The 22,625-nt window shown below is 54.5% G+C and overlaps 8 protein-coding genes across 8 annotated transcripts; 5 read left to right on the forward strand and 3 right to left on the reverse strand.

Moving 5' to 3' along the window:
- Positions 1 to 2,990: 2,990 nt before the first annotated feature.
- On the forward strand, positions 2,991 to 3,365 carry SPSK_05689 (uncharacterized protein; the record flags this gene model as incomplete). The annotated part of the gene is made up of 2 exons (XM_016732430.1): positions 2,991 to 3,090; positions 3,211 to 3,365. The coding sequence occupies 2 exons, from the start codon at positions 2,991 to 2,993 to the stop codon at positions 3,363 to 3,365; spliced, it is 255 nt and encodes an 84-aa protein (XP_016583616.1).
- A 2,557-nt stretch (positions 3,366 to 5,922) lies between these two features.
- SPSK_04998 (carbon catabolite repression protein CreD) lies at positions 5,923 to 8,285 on the forward strand (the record flags this gene model as incomplete). Its single annotated transcript, XM_016731755.1, has 2 exons — positions 5,923 to 5,984; positions 6,065 to 8,285. 2 exons carry the CDS (start codon positions 5,923 to 5,925, stop codon positions 8,283 to 8,285), a joined length of 2,283 nt encoding a protein of 760 aa, XP_016583617.1.
- A 2,607-nt stretch (positions 8,286 to 10,892) lies between these two features.
- On the forward strand, positions 10,893 to 12,598 carry SPSK_05166 (PH domain protein; the record flags this gene model as incomplete). The annotated part of the gene is made up of 2 exons (XM_016731916.1): positions 10,893 to 10,994; positions 11,081 to 12,598. The coding sequence occupies 2 exons, from the start codon at positions 10,893 to 10,895 to the stop codon at positions 12,596 to 12,598; spliced, it is 1,620 nt and encodes a 539-aa protein (XP_016583618.1).
- Positions 12,599 to 15,300: 2,702 nt separating this feature from the next.
- SPSK_05605 (uncharacterized protein) lies at positions 15,301 to 15,864 on the reverse strand (the record flags this gene model as incomplete). Its single annotated transcript, XM_016732348.1, has 1 exon — positions 15,301 to 15,864. The coding sequence occupies one exon, from the start codon at positions 15,862 to 15,864 to the stop codon at positions 15,301 to 15,303; it is 564 nt and encodes a 187-aa protein (XP_016583619.1).
- Positions 15,865 to 16,705: 841 nt separating this feature from the next.
- On the forward strand, positions 16,706 to 17,983 carry SPSK_05322 (uncharacterized protein; the record flags this gene model as incomplete). The annotated part of the gene is made up of 2 exons (XM_016732071.1): positions 16,706 to 16,821; positions 16,906 to 17,983. 2 exons carry the CDS (start codon positions 16,706 to 16,708, stop codon positions 17,981 to 17,983), a joined length of 1,194 nt encoding a protein of 397 aa, XP_016583620.1.
- Positions 17,984 to 18,664: 681 nt separating this feature from the next.
- Positions 18,665 to 19,801, reverse strand: SPSK_05377 (hexaprenyldihydroxybenzoate methyltransferase; the record flags this gene model as incomplete). Its single annotated transcript, XM_016732125.1, has 1 exon — positions 18,665 to 19,801. One exon carries the CDS (start codon positions 19,799 to 19,801, stop codon positions 18,665 to 18,667), a length of 1,137 nt encoding a protein of 378 aa, XP_016583621.1.
- A 186-nt stretch (positions 19,802 to 19,987) lies between these two features.
- SPSK_05587 (uncharacterized protein) lies at positions 19,988 to 20,607 on the reverse strand (the record flags this gene model as incomplete). The annotated part of the gene is made up of 2 exons (XM_016732330.1): positions 19,988 to 20,355; positions 20,448 to 20,607. The coding sequence occupies 2 exons, from the start codon at positions 20,605 to 20,607 to the stop codon at positions 19,988 to 19,990; spliced, it is 528 nt and encodes a 175-aa protein (XP_016583622.1).
- Positions 20,608 to 21,489: 882 nt separating this feature from the next.
- Positions 21,490 to 22,373, forward strand: SPSK_05491 (3,4-dihydroxy 2-butanone 4-phosphate synthase; the record flags this gene model as incomplete). The annotated part of the gene is made up of 2 exons (XM_016732236.1): positions 21,490 to 21,547; positions 21,574 to 22,373. The coding sequence occupies 2 exons, from the start codon at positions 21,490 to 21,492 to the stop codon at positions 22,371 to 22,373; spliced, it is 858 nt and encodes a 285-aa protein (XP_016583623.1).
- Positions 22,374 to 22,625: the final 252 nt, after the last annotated feature.

A 22,625-nucleotide genomic window follows, 5' to 3' on the forward strand; every position in this document is an offset into this window, starting at 1 on the left:
TCCGTTGGTACAACGTATTACTATGAGCTAGTTTTACACTCAGCGAAAGCAACGATTCGGCCTCAGCTTAATACGTGCGTCCGGCCTTTGCGACTTGTATTTCGGAGACTCACCTTGGATCCAGCAGCCTCAAGGTTCGGTCAGGCTATGCACGCACTGGGCGGGAGCTATTTTGGACCGAGGAAGCTGTCGTTTCGTCATTAATTGTCTCCTGGAAGCACGGCTTGTTCCTTTTTTTTTTTAGTCCAACGGCAGATTTGCCTGTGACAGTCGTGAATGTGAAAAGCTACCCATTGTGATCGACGGCTTGCCGTAATGCCTTTACGTTTTGTTTCCGAGGTAATTACATTACGGTAGAAGGTAAATACAGGCTTCGTATCCTGTGACCATTTTTTGCATTGTCTCTTTACCTTGTCGAGATGGTCTCGGCCGAGCTGCTAGTATTTATGTTCGTTTTATATTTTTATACCGAGCGTGACGGACTTTCTCTTGATTTGGCTTGTCGCTCTCCAAATGCCGACCTTGGCGGATCTTTCCCGATGGGTGTCGGCAAAGGGGCGACACGGCTGGGTAAAGGTTATTCAGAGTCATTTTTGGTCACTCCAAAGGGCCTGCCTCTCAGATTTACTCTGTGCATCACTCGTTGTTTCTTTCGCTGCGATTGCTTTTTTGCTGGTGCTGTTCACCGTATCTTTTAAAAGTGCTCTCATTTACCCACATTTTACAGAGAAAAATTGGAGCAAACTGATAGCAACATGCGTGAATGAGCAGGCCAGAAAACGAAAAAGAATTGGGCCAAACATTCTTCCTATCGCGTCATCGACACCGAGCACGCCGCTGTGGCGAAGCAGAAATTTCAATCGCGACGACGCCCAGACCAAGTCATGCTATGGCAATAAGATTACTTCGTACCGTTTTTTCAAGTGTTTGATTTGCCGACGAAGGTAAGTGAAGTCGAAAATCAATACAATAGCCAAAGCGATTTCACAAAGCTGTCCGCTTTTCCCAATCCATGGACTTGTCCACAGATATGATTGAAATGTGAGTCAGGTCGTCAGGGCGTCTCGAGTTGGCGACAGCGAACGTTCTTTCCTCGTAATCTCGGACACAATCCAGAAGCTTCGGCCACTGTTCAACACGAGCTCTACAAGGAAGGCGCGGGTGTCACTTTGCTTTGCTCAGCCATGGAATGCATAAGCACAGAACGAGTGTCATAGGAATGCGGCGCTTCGGATTACGAAAGTAGATGAGCCTCAGGTGGATGTATTGATCACACAAGGATGTTGGAAGCAACAAACTGCCCGGCCTTTCAAAGGATCATCGAGGAGGGTGTCAAAGGAGGGAAATTCATAAGGAAAAGCTGCTCAGACCACCAAACGTTCCTTCCTTTTCATCCGCTCGTGCCATACAGTCCGTATATTGTTCGTCGAGGAAGGTCACAATGGGCAGGGGCAGCCGCTAACTTACACGGTCGGGTGCAGCCTTCCCCGATCAGCAGGCGCGCTGTGTCCCGCCCATTCGGGAAGGAGGGGCAGGCCGACTTGACGACCTTCTCGTGTCGGAGACCACTCTTTCGTCGAGGCCGCCTTGCACGCCTTGCACACCCTCGTTTCTTGACCGCTTTCTAGGATGGGCATTACGAAAGGGAGTGGAAGAGAATCAGACAAAATCTTTCCCAAAAAGGGACCCCCTGATTATACCACACAAGAGAAAATAAGGACAAAATCGAAAACAAGGTGATGCCGCTTCGCTCAACGGATACTGAATGGACGTCGCCTTGACCAGCTCTGCACGCCCCGTCTGTGCGAACCAAGTACCAAGGAACGGGACGCAAACCAAAAGAAGTCAAAAGAAGACGACCCATTTGTGAAAGAGGTGGGGAGGATTAAAGGGGAAGGCGGTAGGGTAGGTCCTTTTGCAAGCGTCCCTGCGTTTGGCTCCTTGGTAGCTACGAAGCACGGCTGAGCAAAGGACGACGTTTTACTTTGCAATACTCTGTAAAAGTCTCCGGTTCGTTTCTGTATTCCAGGCCGCTCCCCGCAAAGTCATGCCCATCCAAGACGGAGGAGGAGCGCTGTGCAACGGGCAGCATTTCGTTGGTCTACCTCGTTCCCTCTCTGATCCTTTTCGTGCGTCGATTGTGCGCATCACATTGACCAAACGTCCGACGACAGCCTCACCAATGCTGACTGCGTAAGCCACCAATATATGTCGAGTTGTCCGATAATATTGGTTGACCTTACAGCTTGCTGTCATGTTGACATATGTTGTACGAAATACTTGTCTTCCCAATGTGGTCGGTGGCCGTTTTGTACTTTTCTTTCGGTGGCTTGTCGCGTCCCCCCACTCACAACTTCCTCTTTCGGTCTGGACAAGACGTAAGATGCAGGGCACAAGACACACTGTCTGTATCCAAGCATCGAGCCAAGAAGGAAGGCGGCGGAAACGTCACGCCCAGCACCAACTTCCATCCTCGGTCTTGGGGGTCACTCGCCCGCAATGTCCAGCCCTTCCGCTATATACGCTGGACCTTACTGCAAAACGTTGGATGCACGCTTGAGGGGCTTGCAGTGTTGGCTCCAGAGCTAGCCAACGGTGCATACAGCCTGTCCGTCCTTCAGTGCTCTAGGACCTGGACGCTCTTGGACACCGCTTTGGCAGGAAAAGGGACACCCTCCTTTTTGTTAGACATTTGTGCACTAACGCCTTGGTCGTCGAACCGAGTTGACGAAGATGGGAATTGGGAGGGACAACTTCGTCAAGTTTATGGCAGCCTGGAATGGTTGTCAGACTCGAATTGAAAGCAACTGTAAGCCGCCGTCGATTCGGTCTCCGTCGCTGTCACTGATAATCCGACGGTTCGATAGCGGTTCGATAACTGTCCGTCAGAAGCATTTCTCATGTGCTTCGTTCTGTCGGGCTGCCGTGGTTCCTCGGCACCGTGACTAAGCAAGTTGCGAGGTCAAAGAAACAGATCACGGCATGGTGGAATGTCGCGGTACAAAGGTCCTGTATTTGGAGCCTGTGGCCAGCTGAACCGGGCACATGCGACAGGTTCGCTGGGTGTGTTTGCGTACTTCTTTGTCCTTCGTAAGTCGTACAGGTCCTCAATCCACTAACAGCAGCAATTACGTACGCGGAATTACGGCGTATTGTATGTGCTTCCCGAAATTCTCTCCCATCCTTGTGCCGCTTTCCAACGACTTACAGGCACTGTACCTCTAGTCCCTCTGAGCTCTCAGTATGACTACGTCGAACATGAACCACAGCTATTACAGCAGTTACTGCAAGCAAACACCGCCGTCGAGGCCATCGTACTCTTTGCAGTCTCCGTCCATGCTGCACCCCGTCCTCTGCGGTGGTAGATGCCGCTCTTGCAGATGATAAATGCAGGCAAAACAGTGCTGGGTTTTTCCTGCCAATTGTTCATGGGTGCTGACCTCGGAAGAGCGCCCTGGGAAAGAAGTGCCCCCACGCCTATTCCTGTTCCCTGTCTTCAAAACCGGAAGACCCGTTCACGGAGTGTAAGATGTCGACCGCAATCACATCATACCGAAACCGCCAGCGAGGCCCTGTGTGTGGACAGGCTCAGCGGCCGCTATCCCCACCAATAGGGAGGCCGTCCGCGGCTTCAACGCACCCAGCGCCTTGTACACCTGCGCCTGGCGTATGGTCGGAGTATGGCTTTCTAAGATCCTTCAATTGCTACACTCCTTTTTATTTGGCATTCCTAGCGCGGTGGGTGGGTCCTGCCACCGATATGCTTTTCTGTTAGAACTAGGAAAGAACAAAAGGAAGGAAGAGCAAACTATGCACACCCCCCGTGCGCCTTTCCTCTCCTAGCACCCGATGGTCGCAAACAGGGCTAGGGAATCAAACAGCGAGGTTTTTCCCATGACATCAAGATGAACGCCATTTCTTACTGACCCCGTTCAGTACGAGAGCAACCCATCCACGCAAGCGGTTTTTCACAGCCGCGGCCCTCCAATAGTTGCCACGTCTTGCGCTGCCTCTGCCTCGCTGCTGTCGTGTCCATTATTGTCTTTGCGGTTCGCAGCTCAGCACTAGCCGATGCCACAGCATGAGGATGGAGCACACCTTCAGCCCTGGCTTCGTGAATAAACGAGAGAGATCGCGTCGTATCGTATCGTACGGTCCTGTCTGGCACGCCTGGACATCCGTGTCGTCGAGCAGCACCTCCCTTTCCCAATTGGCGGTGCAGTTGATGAGGCGGGAATATGGGGCCAGCAAGTCAGGAAATAACAAGGACATCAAATAGCTGACAAGATTGACGAAAATAGGAGATCATGTACGAAGTACAAACAACGTCTTAGCCTAACGAAAAGCCGATATGCGGCTGCCAGGCAAAAGACTAGGGGGTTCCGCCGCCGTTCTCTTGCACACGCCCCTCCATCCTTCCATCTCTACCTCGGGCTAGACTGCACCGGGCATGGCTTATCTATGGTATCGTGCGTACAAAAATAACAGAAAATGGTAAATGGTAAAACCGTGAAATAAAAAATAAAATGGTAAAAGAAAAGGAAAATCGGACGCCAGCACGACGCCAGGCAATTCGTCTTCCTGGCGTCGTGCTCGTCGCCGGCCCATTGCGAAATGAAAAACAGAAAAATCTGGAACAAAGAGGGTCGACCGCCCGGAAACACCATATCGTTATGCAACGGGCACTCATGCGCGCTCTTGGCCCTGCCTCCGATGATTTTACGTAGATTTCTCCGTTCCCAGAAACTCGGTTTTCGGGGTGTCTCGTGTTTTCCAGTCTCTCCTTCCTTTTCTTGTACATCTGTAGTTCTCACCTCCTTCCATATTTGCTTCGTGCGCTCGAACCTGCTCTTGCTTCTTCGTCTCCTCTTACACATTTTCTCTCTTGTGCTCTTTCCCATTTTCTCCCGTTCACCTACCACGCCCACGTCCACTCACAAGCACACTTTCCTCCTGCCCACTGCGACACACGGCCTCGTGCGTCTGCCGTCGTCTCTTTCCCAACTGGGAACACATCACGCACGCCCCTTCCTGCTCGCCTTTGTTGTTTTTCTGCCTGCCTTCCCACACCGGGGCAGAACAATCATCACGTTGCCCTCCCCTTGCCTCCCTGCCTCGTTCCTGCTACAACCTCAATCTAAGACCGTCGCTGTCCCGATCTGGCATGTGCATTGACCCGCACCTGCCCTGCGACCGCCCTCCCAACAACCGACTCTGAAGTTCTTTCCTTCTCAGAGTATTATTAGTACCTCTGTCTCCCTGCGGAGCGTTTTGAAACAAAACGTCCCTTCGGTCCCCTTTCAGCAATCTATTTTTCTGCATCCTACATCAACGTTGCACAACTTGCATCACGCTCTGTCGGTACCGCCAAAACTCGCCTCCTCGGGAACCAACCGCGCCCTCTTGGCCCTTTCGACCTTTTCGCCTCCGATACACACACCCAGCACCGCCCGCTGCTCGTTCCCACGCCGTCTGTAAAAGCGTCTTCAGGGCCCTTTATTTCCAATCAAAGTCCGCCGCCAAACAGTCATCGCCTGTCAAAGACGTGTGTGTAATACAACAACGCTTTGGTGTGTCCCCAGGAACGAATGCACCAAAATACATTACGCAGGCCCAACAGCCGCACGTCACTTATAGCGGCCAACGGTTCTTGTAGCGAATCACTTGACGCCCTAGTCGCTTGACGGCTTTTCGATCGCCTTCTCCGAAAACTGGCCGACCCCTGTATCTTATTTATACGAGAAAGCCCTCGGTGCACTGGACTGTTTTCGAGCCAATTCTAACTCCTCGACGTTTTTGCTCGTTCGATCCGCTCGTTTTCGCTGTCTGACGGCTTTTCCACTCTCTTCCAACTTTCTTCTTTTTGGGCAGCGTCTCCAACTGCCCAGGCATTTTCCAGGGAAGACCGCATCCTCTGGAGCAATGCCCTTCAATCCGTTTACGGCTGTGACAGGACGCCATGCACTGACGCTGTTTGACATTCGGTGAGCAAATGCCTGCAAAAGCCTCCAATACCAGCAGCCAACCAGCCTTGTTGCGTGGAATTCTGACTAACAACTTGCAGCCTCGAAAATGACTTCATCGTGTTCCGAGGCAACGAGCATGAGGCCGGCGGCCAGCTGCTCAAGGGCGTCCTCGCCATCTGCGTCCCGACCTCCTTCAAGATCGACGACATCCACTTGCGCTTAACCGGCACCCAGCGCCTCGTCTGGAGCGACCCCAAAGTCACGCCCTCCGGCCTCACCTCCTCCAAGATCGACCGCACAAGCAACATCCTGACCCACCAATGGCCGTCCTTCAAGGGCACCCCCGGCAAGACCACCGTCCTCGAAAAAGGCAACCATGAGTTTCCCTTTGAGCTCATGCTGCCCGGCGACACCTGCGAGAGCGTCGAGGGCCTGCACGAGGCCAGCATCACCTACAAGCTCAAGGCCACCATTGTCCGCGGCAAGCTCGCCTACGACCTGCACACCTACAAGCACGTCCGCATCGTCCGCACGCTCGAGTCGTCCGCTCTCGAGTTCTTGCACGCCATGAGCGTCGAGAACATCTGGCCGAACAAGGTCGAGTACTCCATCGTCGTACCACAAAAGGCCGTTGTCTTTGGCAGCCACATCCCGCTCGAGTGTCGCTTCACGCCGCTTCTCAAGGGCCTCGAGCTCGGCGACATCACCGTCCGGCTCGTGGAGATCCACGAGTTTGTGGCCACACCGCCGTCCGGCAGCAGCAGCAGCTACCACGCCCACACGCGCGAGTTCAAGAACGAGAAGCTGGTGCAAAGCTGGACGGTCGGCGTCAACCGAGACGAGCACTGGCAGGACATGATCGAGGACACCGGCCAGGAAGGCTGGGTCGTCAACACCTCGCTTGACCTGCCCCGCAAGCTGGGACGGTGCATCCAGGACGTCAACGTTCATGGCATCAAGGTGCGCCATAAGCTCAAGATGGTTGTGGCCCTCAAGAACCCGGACGGCCACGTCTCGGAGCTGCGCGCCACGCTCCCTCTCACCATCTTCATCTCGCCTAACATCCCGCTCGACGAGCAGGGCAACCTGACCGCCCCGACCGGCTCGGCCACCACCAACGCCACCAACCTCAGCACCATTGCACCTCCCGGGTACGGTGAGCACATTCTGGACCAGCTCTACGACGAGGTGGACGTCCACAACCTGCAGACCCCCGCGCCCATGTCGGCTATACAGAGCCCCATGTACGGGATGTCGCGCGCTGGTTCCAGCGAGAACCTGGCGTCCATGCACAACCCCAGCATCCCCGTCCACCCAGCCGCACTCACCTCGCGCCTGCAGGACGTTTCGGCCCGCGAAGTTGCCTTCCGCCGCAACAACAGCTCTTCCATCCTCACGCCACCCGGCTCGTCCTCGGACATGACCACGCCCTTCACGCCCATGCACCTGCCTCACGCTTTCATGCAGCGATCACACTCCTATGCGGCCGACCTCGGCGGCCTCGCCAACGGCACCAATGGCCACAGCAGCGCCCCCACCAGCGGCACGGCTAGTGGCAACCACAGCCACCCGCAGTCCGAGGCCGCGTCGCGGCGCAACAGCGGCGAGTCGCGGCACAGCACGGGCAACAACAGCGAGCAGAGTGAGCCCAGCGGCCCCGAGCATATTGACTTTGCCGACCTGCAGGAGCTCAACAAGGTGCCGTCGTACGCCACGGCCATCAAGACCTCGCGCGTGAACAAGATCACTGTCGGCGGCGACGCCGAGCTGCCCGACTACCGCACCGCCGCGTCGCGACCTGCCGTGCCGCGCACTTTGTCGACAGCGTCGACAGCGTCTCTGCCGGCCAACTTGCCAAGCAGCAGCAACAACAACGGCAGCAGCAGTACCAGCAACAACAACAGCGCCAGCGGGCTTGCTCTCAGCTCGGGACTGACCAGTGAGCCTCTGTCGCTCATTGCGGAGGCACCGCAAGAGTCTGCAGGTGCATTCGACGACGTGACGGGCGCACCCGCCAGTCGCGCCAGCAGCAACGACCACAACAGCGGCGCCAGCGACAACGGAGACGGTATTACCATTGCACGCCCACCGCGCCTGCATCAGCGCAGCCGAACCGCCGGCTACCATCCAGAGCAGATGTCGACCTCCCCTGGTTCGGGCCCCGGCGCTGGCTCAGGCACGGGGTCGTCGGGCCGTCGCCGGCCTTTGTCTGGCAGTGTGTCGTTTCTCCACACCCGGCACAGCCAGTCACCGAGCGGTGATTCTGACGAGCGCGGCTGGCTGCAGCTATTGCAGGCACGCGGCCGGGTTGCCACCTAGAGAAACTGCGTGTGACGAAGACGATGCAATTGGTACTGCACAGACGACACAATATACTTTCCTCGCCGCTCGAGACATGTGACACAAGAGCCGCGGGTTTACGACTTGAATTTTAAAACACGAACTGGGAAACGGATTTGTTGGGCGTTCAGCGATGTTTCATTTTTTTGTTTCTTTCTTCCCGTCTCATCTCTCGTCATTTTCCTTTGCAATCTAGACTTTTGGGATATCCTGGGGCGGCATATTACTGTTCATTGTCATTCTTGCGGGCGTTTTTCTTTTTTTTTCTTCTCTTTTTTTCATGTTGGGGCACGGCACCCACGCTACGTTTGCTTCTGTTTGTTCTCCCTTCTCTTTATCTATTCTAGTATATACTATACCCTTTGTCAAATTCTACATGAATATTTTAAACAACAATTTCTTGTTTTCGGCGACCCTGTGAGGACGCATGCTATGCAGACAGCAAACATCGTAAAACTCGTGACGGCCCAACGTCCGTCGAGGTGTGCTTGCTACAGATAAGGAAGACCAGAAAAGTGGCGATGTCCAGACCAACTCAGCTAGATCCAATGGGCACGGATATCCATGATCCGACGGCAAGCACTCGACGATCGGTTAGACCCTTTCTTCTATCGTCAATTTTGAACCTTCCCTCTCTTGTCTGGCGATCCACAGAGAATCACCTCCTAACTGGTTTTACTGCCCCTCTACTGCTGCTGCGCCTTCTTTCGCTGGCCCAGATGGGCAAAAGATTGGCCGTTGCCATCTAGACCGGGCCCATCCCGACTCGGGCTAGTGGATGCATGTTGTGGGTTGCAAGAGGCCTCGAAGACAGCCACGACAGCAACCGTGTGCGTGTGACGTAGAGGACATTAGAAGAAGCCGAGAGGCATGTTTTGTGCTGCCTAACTAGTCTCGCAGTTCGGATGGCAGGTGCGTTGGCTCTGTCGTCGAGTGATACAGAATCCTTTCGGCGTGCTTTTCGGCATCGCGATCTATGTCAACAACCACAGCTCTAAATGACTAAGATGGTCGAATGAAGACGAGCGCCAGGACATGTATGTCGCAGGATACGCCATTATTTTGATGTTTGTTTTCGGGGTGCTTGGTTTTTTTTGCCATTATATGATTTTGTCGTTCCTCATAGCTCTTTGTCCGTCGTCATATTTCCCATGCGCAAAATTCACAGTGTTATGCATCCAAACCAGAACCGGCATTTGTACCATCCGATCGGTCTTCCCGTCATCGGGCCATTAGAGAGGCCCAGAAGCAGGGAAGGAAGGAATGGATATTAAGCGGTCTCAGTGGTTGCAGGAGCCAATGTTCCTGCCCTTTTTGTCCCGTCCTTTTTTTTTCAGTCGCGCTCCACAAGTTGACGTCATAAATGCTATCTGTCTTTCTTTTTCGCATGCGGCCCCTCCATCACAGCATCACATCGGAAGCTACGAAGTGGTGCAACAGGTCGCGCTTGCCAGATTGAGAATGTGCCTTCTGCGACGAATAGACAACTTTCTGCAATCAATGGGGCCCAGGCCCACCACCTAGATTGGGGAGTTGCTCGTTGCTGCTCTTGCCCATTTTACAATGGTCTTCTCTTTACCCTGATTAGCATCGCATCATTTTTGTTTTGTTGCGTCGATCGCGGTTTCCTATATAGACACGGGTGGTTTCTCTTTTTTTTTTGGATCGTCCTTTCCTTTCTTATTTTCCTTTTACTGGCCGCTTCCCCCCTCATTTCCCCCTGAATCGTTTCCCCTATTTCTTTTGTTGTTTCTTAGTTCTTAGCTTTACTAAGAACCGTCACTTTTGGCTTCACTTTTAACGCTTTTTCCCTGACCAAAGACGCTTGTCTTTGTCCATTCTTCTCTTCTTCGCCTCTTGTCCCTGGATCGGCGGCTTTACCTGGCCCTAGGCGGCTTCTCCCAGTACTGTAAGTTGATTCAAAGGGTCCAGCACATTTCCCAGCAAGCGTGTTTTTTTCTGCCAACATTTGCGTGACTCTCAATCTCGATCATCTTTGCGACCATCTCGACCATTTCGCCATTCGCCATGTCTACCATGCCAAATCGTCGAGAATGTGCCCAGACCAGGCAGGCCAGGCCCACACAGGTCGGTGCTCCGGAATCCTTGCCGTCGCATTCGCGCGGCAGTCAGCGTCTCTTTTCAGGGGGTCCTGGCTTGGCTTTTATCGGGCACTTGGGGCTGTGACGTCTTTCGGATCGCTCGTTCGTTCAGCAGCAGCTATTTCAGAGGGGTAAAATAAAATGAACCCACTCTCAATGGCCCCGTCGCACACGTCGTCTCATTAAACCGCCCGGCATTGTTGGGACTCTGAGGGACCCCGCTCTAGCGAACAGGAGCTTGGGCTATCCGTCGATTACCCGTCTCCTTGGCTTTCGTCCGACCTTTGTCTTTCCTCTTCTCGTGCAGTTACTGTGCCTTTTTTTCCTGATTTTTTATTGAGGCTGTTTAGTTTCATTAACTAACATCCTCGTCAACACAGCAAGACGTCGGGTTTCATCTTGACTCTCTGCAGACACCCGTGCCGATTTGTGTCACCCTTTTCTCTTTGTTTTCCCCTCACCCTACATCACGCCTTAGACCGCCATGACGTCCGTCAAGCAGGACCTGCCCATTCGCCAGGGCACTGGCCTTACGTCCGTCACCAGCGCCGGCGACGAGGCTGTTCCCGATGCCGACCCGACCAGCGTAAGCGCTCCTTTTCATTCGCGTCTATTCCAAATTGCGGTGCATCCGGACATTGGGGACCCAAGACACTGACAAACTCCTTTCAGACAGCCGGTCTGCTGGCTGAGCGCATCCAGGCATGGAAGCACATCTGCGGCAACCTCGAGGATTATATCGGAGCCGTCGAGAAGCTGCACAAGGAATCGGCGGGCCAATACGAGAAGGTCCTCAAGACCATCTCGAAGCCCCTGCGTGAAGGCCAGCACTTCGACTCTCAACTCGGCGGCATCAACGGCTTCTTCGACAATATGCGTGCCAACACGCAGGCCCTAATCAACACCAACCTCGAGACCGAGAAGAACATCAAGGGTTCCGTCCTACCCATGCTCGAGCGCCTGCACAAGGAGATCAAGGCCAAGGCCAAGGAGCTGGCCCAGGGCGCACAGAAGGGCGCCAAGGAGGTCGAGAAAGCCCGTCAAAACACCCAGAAGCATATCGAGCTGCTGGGCCAACAGACGGCCTCCTTCGAGGCCACCGGCGGCAAGATGGATGCCACCCAGGACCCCTACGTCGTCCAGCGTGGTGTTCTCCACCGCCTGAACAAACAGGTTGTCGAGGAGAACAACCACCGCAACGACCTCATTTCCGTCCAGACCAACTTTGAGACGTTCGAGGCCCATGTCATCGAGGTCCTGCAGCAGGCCATGGAGGCCTTCAACATGTTCGCCGGCGGCCAGGCGAACCGCGTCAGCTCTCTCTATGGCGACATGCTGGGCGCCATCCAGCGTGTTCCTCTCGACATGGAGTGGAAGAGCTTCAACCAGCGCTTCAGTGATATCCTCATCGACCGCAACGAGCCGGCCCGCACCGTCGAGTCCATCTCCTTCCCCAACCAGGACCATCAGAGCACCCATGCCGTCATCGAGGGCAGCCTCGAGCGCAAGAGCCGCAACAAGCTCAGCTTCGGCACCAGCACCGGCTACTATGTGGTCAGCCCTTCGCGCTTCCTGCACGAGTTCAAGGACTCTGACAATGTCCGCAAGGACCCCGTCCCCGAAATGAGTATCTACCTGCCCGACGCCATCATCGGCTCGCCCAACGGCGACAAGTTCACCATCAAGGGCAAGGATCGCAGCAAGTCCATGGGCAGCCGTCTGGCCGGTACCTCGGAGCTGCAGTTCAAGGCCCACAGCCCGGCGGACGCGGAGAAATGGTACTACATCATCCTCGATGTCGCCGGTTCCGCACACGCCAGCCACGCCGAATCCGCCGCGTCTCCGATCTCGCCCATTGCTGCGTCGCCGGCGGGTAGCGCCAAGGCCAACGAGCTCGCGTCACCTGCTTCGCCCACGGCGGCCTTGTCCAAGTCGCCGGCGTCCAACATCGCTGGCGTCTCGCCGTCGCCTTCACCCGGTCCCACCTCGCCTGCACTGGCATCGCCCGTCATCACCTCTCCAGTGACAGCCGGCACGAGCACCGCCGTCGGCTTCTCGCCAGACACAAAGACTGCTGACGTGGCCCACGAGGCGCAGGAGGCGGGCGTCACATCGACAGCAACAGCCGCGCCCTCGACCAAGGCTGCTGAGGCGGGCGTGGCACCAGCAAAGACCAAGACGCTGGCTTAGGAGACCCCTTCGTCTTACTCGTCGCCTCATGCCACTGTATCCCCGCTTTCCGCCGAGGAGTTGGAGGACTATCTGTCGCCAGATGTGTGGTCGCGGTGAAAGTGCAACGCCACCTTGCTCCTGACCCTGCCATCTCTCGCCCCGTTCCTAAAACGGGGCGAGCCCAAAGTGAAGGAAAGTCTCTAGATTTGCAACGCGATGGGGACGACATGTATGCCGCATCGGACAGTCCCGGGCCCATGTTGGCCAGGGTAACGACATCGGCCAAGACTGCAATTCTGCATGGGCAGAGGAGGCAAAGAGGCCCTCGCCTAGACGAAAAAGGAGACAAAGAAGAGAGAAAAACGAGGCTGTCGTAGGTAGCCTAGGAAGAGAGGACGTGGGATGGTGAGGCACAGTCGGAGTGGAGGCCCATATCCCCTTATCGTTGTGCGTTGACCATGTTTTTTAATACTACGTTTTGTTATGCCTGCTATGGACTTTTTTTCTTGTTACTGATTTCCCTTTCTTTCTTGGAATACGTCTCGCTATTTTATATTACCGCTTAATATTATAATATGAAATTGGATTTTGACTAATACTTGGATGCTGCCGTGTTTTGCATCTTGCACAGGGAATAGTGCTCGTCCAATTCACAGGGTTTCCTACGCAGCCTTGTCTTGTCGTCCTTCCCGCACACCACCATTTATAATCTACGACTACCACCTCAACCACCCTTGTCTTCAACCGGGCCCTTCTGGTATCATTTTACTCTTTTTGTTGTGGCTGAATTTGCTTGGCCAGTGCCAACAGCTTTATATTTCTCCCCCACGCACCGAGTATTGTCTAATCTATTTGGAGCAGGTCGTCTTGGGCCAATCCTTGCTAGACATCTTCAGCCTTGCCGCTAGGCGCTGGAATGTTATGGGACGTTAGTGGATCTACACAAAGAAAAGAAAGGAACATAGGGAAAAAAAGCAGCAATTCCACATGTTTACGATGCTGAGAGTTGAACCGAAATTTCTGGTTCACCGTTCTAATACTTTCAATGTGCTTTTTCGTAATGATTATCTCACTTGGTTCGAGATGACAAGGCCAGAATACCACAGGGCTCTTTGATAGGCCACATCATTTTCGATCCCTTTTTATTTGGTTTGCTGAGCCTCTTGTGCTTTATTTTTTCACCGCCATTTTGAAATACAGACGTCTCTTTACAGACGCCTCTTTACAGACGCCTCTTTTTTGTGACTCTGCCACGTCTATAACTTTTGGCATCAAAAGAGAGACCGTGATATTGTTTTAATTTTCATCGTCGCTGTGCAAATCTGCTCTTTTCAACATCTCCGCTTCCTCGTCTCTGCCATCAGCGAAAGATATGAAAATCATGGGCCGGCATCGGCTTGAGAAGGCACAAAGACGGCCTGCATAATGTTGTCGTGTTCGCCTTCGATGGATACTCTATGTCGTGATTGTACACAGGCACTGCAACCCAGTCAGCTCGATGTGTCAAAAATGCGACGTACATAATTTAGGGAACTTAAACGACGATGGGAAACAGCAATAAAAGATAAATAAAAATGAATTGTTCAAGTGGTGGCTACACCATCTTTCTGTCCATTTGCAGAGCAGACAAGACCATCCAGTACACTTCATTCAGCGGCAATCTACCTCAATCGAATGTCAGATAACCTTTGACGAGCAAAGTAGATCCGACTACGCTTATAGCTCGAGACCTCCTCCCGTGCCTCCCTTCGGCTAGGAGGGAAGGGGGTACAACATGGCCAGACGAACTGGCAGCTGCGCAGGGGAATGCTGAGCCCAGTCTGCCTGCGGTTCGGATCCCATTGGGTCTTTCATCGACGCATGTGCGTGGGCGCCTACCCTGTCTGTCATACGCGCGGCCCATTGGCTGATATCATAGGCCATACTTGCGAGTACAAAGCATGAACGCAAATCGTAGCCTTGTCGGTCAAACTGTCGGTGGTGTCCCCGACAAATACCTCTTCCCTTCGTCGGGCCTCTTCTTATTCTTTCGGAAAGCTGAAAGGCATTTACTGGTTTCTTTTCTTTTTCTTGGTTGCTCTCCACGGTTTGTTGGTGGTCCCCGAGCGGGAACCAAACTGAAAAGAGAAAGAGGCGGCAGCGACGAAGCGAGGTCGAGGCAGAGACGATAGCTGAAAATGGAAACCGAAACCCTTCCACTCAGATTTGGGTCGTCGTATTTTTCTTCTTTTTTTCTTTCTTCCTTTTTTGATACTTTTCCCCCGTCAGGGAAGAGGGTGAGCAGGGGATGGTAAACGCCTTTTTCGTTTTTCCGTGCGTTCCAGTTTGGCCAAGTAAACATGGCAGTAAGCAGGCGTCGACGCCGTGAATGCAAGATGGGGCCCGAAACAGATTTTCGGCCACAACGGCCAGCACAACGCCATCGTGCGTGAGGGTGTGTACAAAAACGAGCTTCGTAGTGGAAAGAACAGAAACCGCGGACGAAAATAATTTGGTAAGACGAATGTATTGTGTCAGGAAAGAAACATTGTTTCGATAAAACAGGGCGAAAAAAGGCGTCCTGTTTGGCCGTCTTCGTGGCCCTGTCGCCTCAGGCCAGGTGTGTGCACCAATAACAATCGTTCTTGTCCGGGCCTTGACAACGACGGCCAAAACGTCGCAAGGCAGATATATGTTGTCCCCATTCCTGGAAATTGTCGTCCTGCCTCAGGGGTGTCCACCTAGAGAAGGCTGGGTGGGCGCAGAAGCGATCGTCTCCATCTTTCATATTCACACGCCAACACCAACTGGTTTCGGGTAGTGGAAGGTGGACAATTGCCAGCCGGCTCATGGCAACGAGGAGAATCGGTCTGCACCTTCATTTGAATTCTTTCTTCTTCTCCTTCTTCGTCTTTTTCTTCCCTCTGACTTTTGTCGTTTCCTTTCAGTACGCGAGCCAACACCGAAATAAGAAAAAGGCGGTGGACCTCATCCGCGCAACCATTTGTATGCGCTGCTGCCATGATGCCATTGGTTGCCTTATCTTCCGCAAGAAGGGCAGAGGGAACAGGGGCAAGGCCGGGCGTCTGTCTTTGAGGGTGTGTCCCGACCCGCAGGCGCCCCGCGCGAAGTGTCGAACCGATGAGGCTGAAACCGCGTGCTGCTGTTGGCTGGTCATATTCACGACAGGCGTCCAGAAAGGCACCGAATCCCCAGGCCGCAGACCGCCAAAGGGCCGCACTGGGCCGCACCGCCAGAAAATAGCAGTTTCGTCCCTGACCCAGCGTGCTCTGAGGGGCCACCATGTGCACAAATTGTGTACTCCGCGTTTGCCTTGTCCTCGATCAGTCGCACCGACGAGGAAGAGCATGGCTCTGGTGACTGGTGCATTGTTTGCTGCAAGGCGTCATTGTCAAGGTTGACGAAGCATTAAGGTGGTTAGTGGTGTGCGCGTATTGTGGCAGTCCACCGCAATGCACAAAATGGAGAATTATGTTGTTGTTGTCGTGGATGTGTTGTCATTGTCGTTGTCGCTGGCCTGAGAAAAGAGGGTAAGAGAAATGGGATAGAAAATGGGGAGGAAGGGGGCACAGAGCAAGACACGCATTGAAGTGTCGAGGAAGCCGCGAGGGAGCGAGGGCGTCTAAGACGGAAGGAGCAGCCGTGGGTAGCAGGTACGTCGACTGCCCAAGGTGGAGGAAGGTACCTCTGGGCCTTTTGACCTGGCTTGCACATTCTACATCAGAAAATCTTGCATGGCGTCTGTGGTTCGTGCATGCCATCTCTTCTGCACGCTGGATGGCCGTCGTCTTCTTTTGTCTATATAGACTCCTCGCATCCTTTGTTTTCTCGCCCTTGAGTTTTCTGTTCCCGAGACTTTCTTCAGTCTCTTCAGTCTCTTCAGTCTCTTCAGGTCGTTCTCCATCGCGCTTTCCTTCCCAGACATTGACGTACCTAGCCTTGTTCCTTCCCTTTTTCCCTGCCGTCTGCTCCTTCCTCCTTGAAAGCCTCCCAGCTGTCCCTCCTTCCTCACCTGTTACTCTGCACTTGCTGCTGTCCACTGCTCAAAACATCTTCGCGTCGCCTTGTCCACCTATTCGCCACACTTCTTCTCTATTTTGCCAAACACCGCATCTCTGCTATACAATGACAAAAGCCTGGGCGGACAACAGGAAGACGATACTGGGATACTACCAGGCCAACAAGTACCCGCTCAACCAAGTCATGGTTCTCATGGCCACTAATCACGGGTTTCACGCGTCGTATGTTTCCACACTCCTTGCAATATTGTATGTTAAACACTGGGAAAGACGCTTACTGACATATCTTTGCCTCTTTGCCTTCAGACAGCGGGCGTACCGTGACCAATTCCGCAAATGGGGCATTAAAAAATACAACCGCAAGGAACGGCCAGTGTCTCGCAGTGGGCGATGTTCAGAGCCCCGTGAAGGGGCACGACCTTCGTCGTCACCAACCATCGCCTACTCTCCTTTATCACAGGGAACTCCCCGGTCCATCCACGCACATATGGAGCGCCAAGACGGAATCAGCATCCTGCAGACTGTGCCATCTTCCTATTCGGATATGGCATCGCCATACTCGGCGCCGACTCCAAACCCAGGCTTTTACAATGACGGATCCGTTTCGAACCCTGCAGGTCAAAGCAGTGCGCCGCAAGCCGCCGTGGGCAGAGAGTCGCCGTCTTCTTTTCTTTTTTTGCCGACTTCTGATACCGGCACAACCATGAAGCCGGCGGTGCCGTGGCAGAGTTCGAATGGTGCCAAGAAGCAGCAAGACGAGCAGAACAACTACAAACTGCCGTACCGGTGCCGGACAGCTCTTGGTTCTTCCAATGCCTGGACCAATTCTCAGGCCCATCATGACCCGCGTCCACCAACCAAGGGTCTTGACAGCCCTTCGTTGCCTTTGGGCGACCTGCCCCCGGAGTATCAGCATCCGGCAAGGCAGTTTTGGGGCGTGAACCACAAGTGCCGCGAACTGGACGGAAAGCCGCGGGCCTTGGCTGCCTCGGAGCATGTGTCTGTGACTGCTGCACCGCCGTATGAGACCCGGCGGTACCATCTAGTCTCCTCGCCGCCGCACTCTCAGGGCCAGCCACCGTCGCCGAGCGCTGCAAAGGCCATATTCGAACAGCATCCGGTGCCAAGAACCCTGCCACTGTCACCAGTATCGCTCCCTGAAATTATTGTCCAGCCGTGTCTGCAGCGGCAGGATCACAGCTCTTCATACCACCCAAGCGCTTTTCCAGGTACAATGGATTTTATGCGGCCGTACGATTCGGCGTACTCTGCGCGCGAGGGCCTATCCGAGGCCCCTTCGACTCATCAAGAGCCTGGGCCAACATCGGTGGCAACGTCTACATCCTGCCATGAGTCGGGATACCCCGGTTACCATCTTGTTTGACTGCTCCACCCACTGAACCGATGAGACATGTGAGCCGCAGGTGGTAAAGTGTTGATGGGCATTCTCTTTTCTGTTTGTGTTGGTTTTTTGGATTCCTTTTTTCCTTTCGAACAACGGCTAGCGCCGATTCACGATTCTCCCACATTGTGCCGTGCCGTGCCTCGAAATTGCCTGTCGTCACTTGGTATTGACTAGTGGCTCTTTACTGACTTTGACTCTCTCTTGCTTTGGTATAATTTATATTCTCGAACGAAGGCCGCCCGGTGTGGTTTGATTTTCGTCATTGGTTTGATTACTGGTTCGTTTTGGACTCTTTTCTGTCCCGTTGGTCTTTCCATCTAACTTTGCGATTTGGTCACTGCAGCTCTTATTTCCGAACTGATTCGTGCTGTTTAGAGTTTGTTCATTTGGATATTTGGTTTTGTCTGTGTATGTATGGATACATACTTTTCACTTGGGCTCTGTGAGGCTGCTGTAGACTGCCTCGAAACAGCCCCGTCTCGACTTTGCTGTTGTTTGTAGGTCTTTACTCTGTAGCTTTTTAGCCTTTTGTGCACAATCTTATCATATCTATAACCACTAATATAGTATACACTGCGGAAGTTTACTTGAAAACATTATCTTGCAAAAACAAGTCGTGGTATCGAATTTAGCTCTCCTCCACGAGAAACGACTTGGGGATCACCCGGACGTATCGGCCTTTTGAATGGCAAAGAAGTAGTTGCCCAGCTTCTCGCCGCCAGGGACGACCTTCCAGCCCAGACCAGGTACATATGCAACGCCCTGGAACCGGGCATTCTGCCATGTGGCCGTCGCGTACGCCGGGGCGCCCGGGGCAAAAAAAGCCTCGAGCTCGTCTGCATTGATGTACTTGTTCCAGTCGTGCGTGCCGCGCGGCACAATGCCCAGCACGTCCTCGGCGGCGACGACCGTCGTCAGCCAGCTCGTCCAGGTGCGCGCCATGGTGCTCAAGACGAGCCAGCCGCCCGGCTTGAGGAGGCGGCCGCAGCGGTCGAGGAACGCTCCCGGGTCGGTGGCGACGTGCTCGAGGACCTCAAACAGCGTGACGATGTCGTACAGGGGCTGGCTGGCGGCCTCGGCGGCCGCCAGGTCCTCCACCGACATCTGCCGGTACTGCAGCCGCTCAAACACGACGGGGTCGCGGCGGGCATGGGCCCGGGCGACGGCGAGCACCTCGGCGGACGGGTCAATGGCGGTGACAGAGGTGGTCGTGGGCAGGCGGGCGGCGCTCTCCGCAAAGATGCCGCCGCCGCAGCCAATGTCGAGAAACGTGCGGGGCAGGAGGTCGTCCATGGGCTGGGCGGAGGTGGTGGCGGGTGAGAAGAAGGCTGCGTCGCGGATGCACGCCCGAATGAAGTCGTGGCGGAGAGGGTTCATCTGGTGCAGCAGACGCGACGGGCCAAACGGGTCCCACCACGAGGAGGCGAGGGCATTGAAGTGTGCGACCTCCTCGGGGCTGACGGACGAGAAGGGAGGCTCTGATGCGGACGACGCAGAAGACGCTGTGGATGTGGAAGTCGTCGAATGGTGCCGTGAGCATTGGGCAGCTGTTGCTGTTGAGACCCTTGAAGCTCTCCGGACCAGCCGTTGACAGCTCGGAAGCTGATGTGCTTCGGCCGTTGCCGTTGTGAAGTTGAGCTTCGAGGCGCTCTGCCGGAGCCGGCATGCACGGCGCAGCATTGGCGCTGCAGCTCGTGGGTGTGCCATGGCTGTGGGTGTCTTGGCGTGGCTGTTTGTACGGAACGCAAAGCTATGAGGTTGTGGCCGAAGCTCAGCTTTCCCAAAATGCTCCGTCATGAGAAAGGGCGATTCTGCCACGATTTACCGCCTTCCAAAAGTGGTTGTTACTCGTCCTCAGTGGAAACATATCGTTGCAGTACATGTGATCGTACGTCATTCGGCCGTGAGCCCACCCACTCCGTTGGAAGTGAAAACCGCCCGCAGGAGGAAAGCAGTTGCAGGGTCTTTTTTGGCATTGTCGTCTCATGTCTGCGATGTCGCTCCCGCGCCCGATCTCCCCCGGAACGAGGCCGGCCAGATTTCGGAACGCACTTTCCATTCGTTCTGCCTCGCCTTCTTTCCTCTCATGGAACGCATGCTGGAGAAACAGAGCTGCCACTCGCACCTGCCACATTTTCTGGCTACTGTTCGACCTGCTCTCGCATGTCCATTCGCACTTCTGCTTAGTGGGTCCGCTCTATGATGTGCTGGAGCCTTTGCCTCTTTTGCAATGCACGTCGTATCGTACAACGACTTCCCACTGCCGAGCCGTTTGGTAAGGAGTGCATAATGTTTGCTCGCGAGTGTGTAAGTGCTTTGCATGGGCCTAGCGCGGGACAAAACGGCAGGCACTTAGCACTGTATGCTAGATGGAAGCCAAAAGAACCTTTAGACGGGCCCGTAGAACAACCAAAAAAAAAAAGAGGAGACGGCGCAAACGCACCTTCCGCGTAATCGAGCAACGAGAAAAGGTCACTTTCTGCGCTTTCCGTTTCTTCGTCGGCTGTCTGCTGACGACTGCAGCCCTCCCTAACGATGGCCTGAAAGTGGTCCGATGCCCCGGAAGGGCTCGTTTCGTCCTCCACCGGCACAAAGTCGGACATGCTCGGTGCGTCTCCAGACATAGAAAGAACGAAATCCCGTTGCCGCTAGCATAGGAAAGGCCGAACAGGCTGTAATACCGAGAATGTGGTCGTGGTAAGACACTACAGAAGTTATTAGCAATTATTACAGAGCAAACAGCACATCACTTTAGGGAATCTCCGCCCGCAGAGCGGACGAAGGACGCCAGCGTCGCCCTTTGTCTTGCCCACACTTTAAGAAGGAACCGCTCCCAAGCCCCTTCCCCCTCGTACGAGGCACATTTTTGCGCTGCCAGTGGCGATTTTGTCTTTTGCTCTGTCCCTCCAATTCTCAATTGGCCCCACTCCCACCCTCGTGCTTAATATCCCCAGTATTCCTCTGTCACAAGGGAATTGCGAAATAGCGACAACGGAACAACGACTCCAACGTCCTCAACTGCTTGCTCTCCTCTACCTCGCGCTCGTCCACTTCCGTCTCGTGGGCATCTTCTAGCACTTGTTTCCTGATCGGACCGTCAAAGTCTCACTGGATCTCAGTTTTCAGCGGCCAATTGCACATTTTCAATACAATTCTTCTACTTTTTTTTTTTTTTATCCTACTCCAAGGGGATTTTCTTGGCGAGTCGCCTGATTCCCGACTCACGCGGGTCTTTATTGGCCATCGACACCACTGACACCACCTCTGACACCGTCTCTATTTTATCTACTATTATTGTTGTTTTTTTCTCGCCTTGCGTCGCCCGCTGACTGCCGAGGCTCCGAACTACACAATTTATTCGCTTCACTTGCCAGTTTCGACAGCACACGACATTTGCTTCGACATTAAGAGAACAAGACCTTTTCTTAACATTTTGAACTTTGAATTTGGTTCTCTTCCCCCCATTTCAGCCCACATCGTCCACAATGCCTGGCTCCACGTTGGAAGGCTTCAACTCCATCCCGGAGACCATCGAGGCGTTCCGTATGTTGTCCTCTTCCTGTTCGAAGACGTGCGCCGCGAGGGCGTGGGAGAGTTCCTGCGCTGGACACTGCTGACAGTCCCCGTTCCCCCCGCAGGCGATGGCCAGTTTATTGTCGTCATGGACGACCCAGGCCGCGAGAACGAAGGCGACCTCATCGTTGCCGCCGAGAACGTCTCCACCGAGCAGATGGCCTTTCTAATCCGCCACTCGTCTGGCATCATCTGCGCACCCATCCTGCCGACCCGTGCCGACCGCCTGGCCCTGCCCCCGATGGTCCCCAACAACGAGGACCTCCGCGGCACCGCCTACACACTGACCATTGACGCCTCCGACGCCATTGTCTCCACCGGCATCAGCGCCCACGACCGCGCCCTGACCTGCCGCCGCCTGGCCCAGGACGACGCCGAGCTCGAGGCCGTTGTGGCTGCCGAGGCCCAGAAGGCCAACGGCAGCACCAACGGCAACGGCCACGCGGCGGCGCCCATCTCGGCTGCGGCCGCCTTCCGCCGCCCCGGCCACGTCCTGCCCCTGCGCGCCCGCCACGGCGGCGTCCGTGAGCGCAGCGGCCACACCGAGGCTGCCATCGACTTCTGTCGCCTCACCGGCAAGCGGCGCGCGGCCGTCATCTCCGAGCTGGTCGACGACGGCGAGCCGGTCCCCGGCCAGGCCCTGCACCGCGGCTCGGGCATGCTGCGTGGCGAAGGCTGCATTGCCTTTGCGCAAAAGTACGGCATCAAGATCTGCACCATCACCGACCTGGCTGCCTACCTGGACAAGACGCACCCGACCGGCCCCTTCCCGGGCCCCCAGGTCGATGAGGTGTAGGTTCTCCCTCTGGCTGGACACGACGATATACAGAATTTGAAACAGACCCAAAAAATAAATCACTAGACGGCGGACGGTTGCATATACACACCACAAGAAAAAACGCGACTGGCGGCAGGCGGTAGGCATAGTTCTTTTTCCGTCGTGTCTTGTATACACAATCTATTCGCGAGGCGTTTACGGCTTGGCTTTCCTAATTTTGCATTGCTTTGCTTTTATTTCTCTTTTCTATTTTCTGTATACAGTTTTTGG

Source organism: Sporothrix schenckii (genome assembly GCF_000961545.1).
Source record: "Sporothrix schenckii 1099-18 chromosome Unknown Cont49, whole genome shotgun sequence".
NCBI lineage: Eukaryota > Fungi > Ascomycota > Sordariomycetes > Ophiostomatales > Ophiostomataceae > Sporothrix > Sporothrix schenckii.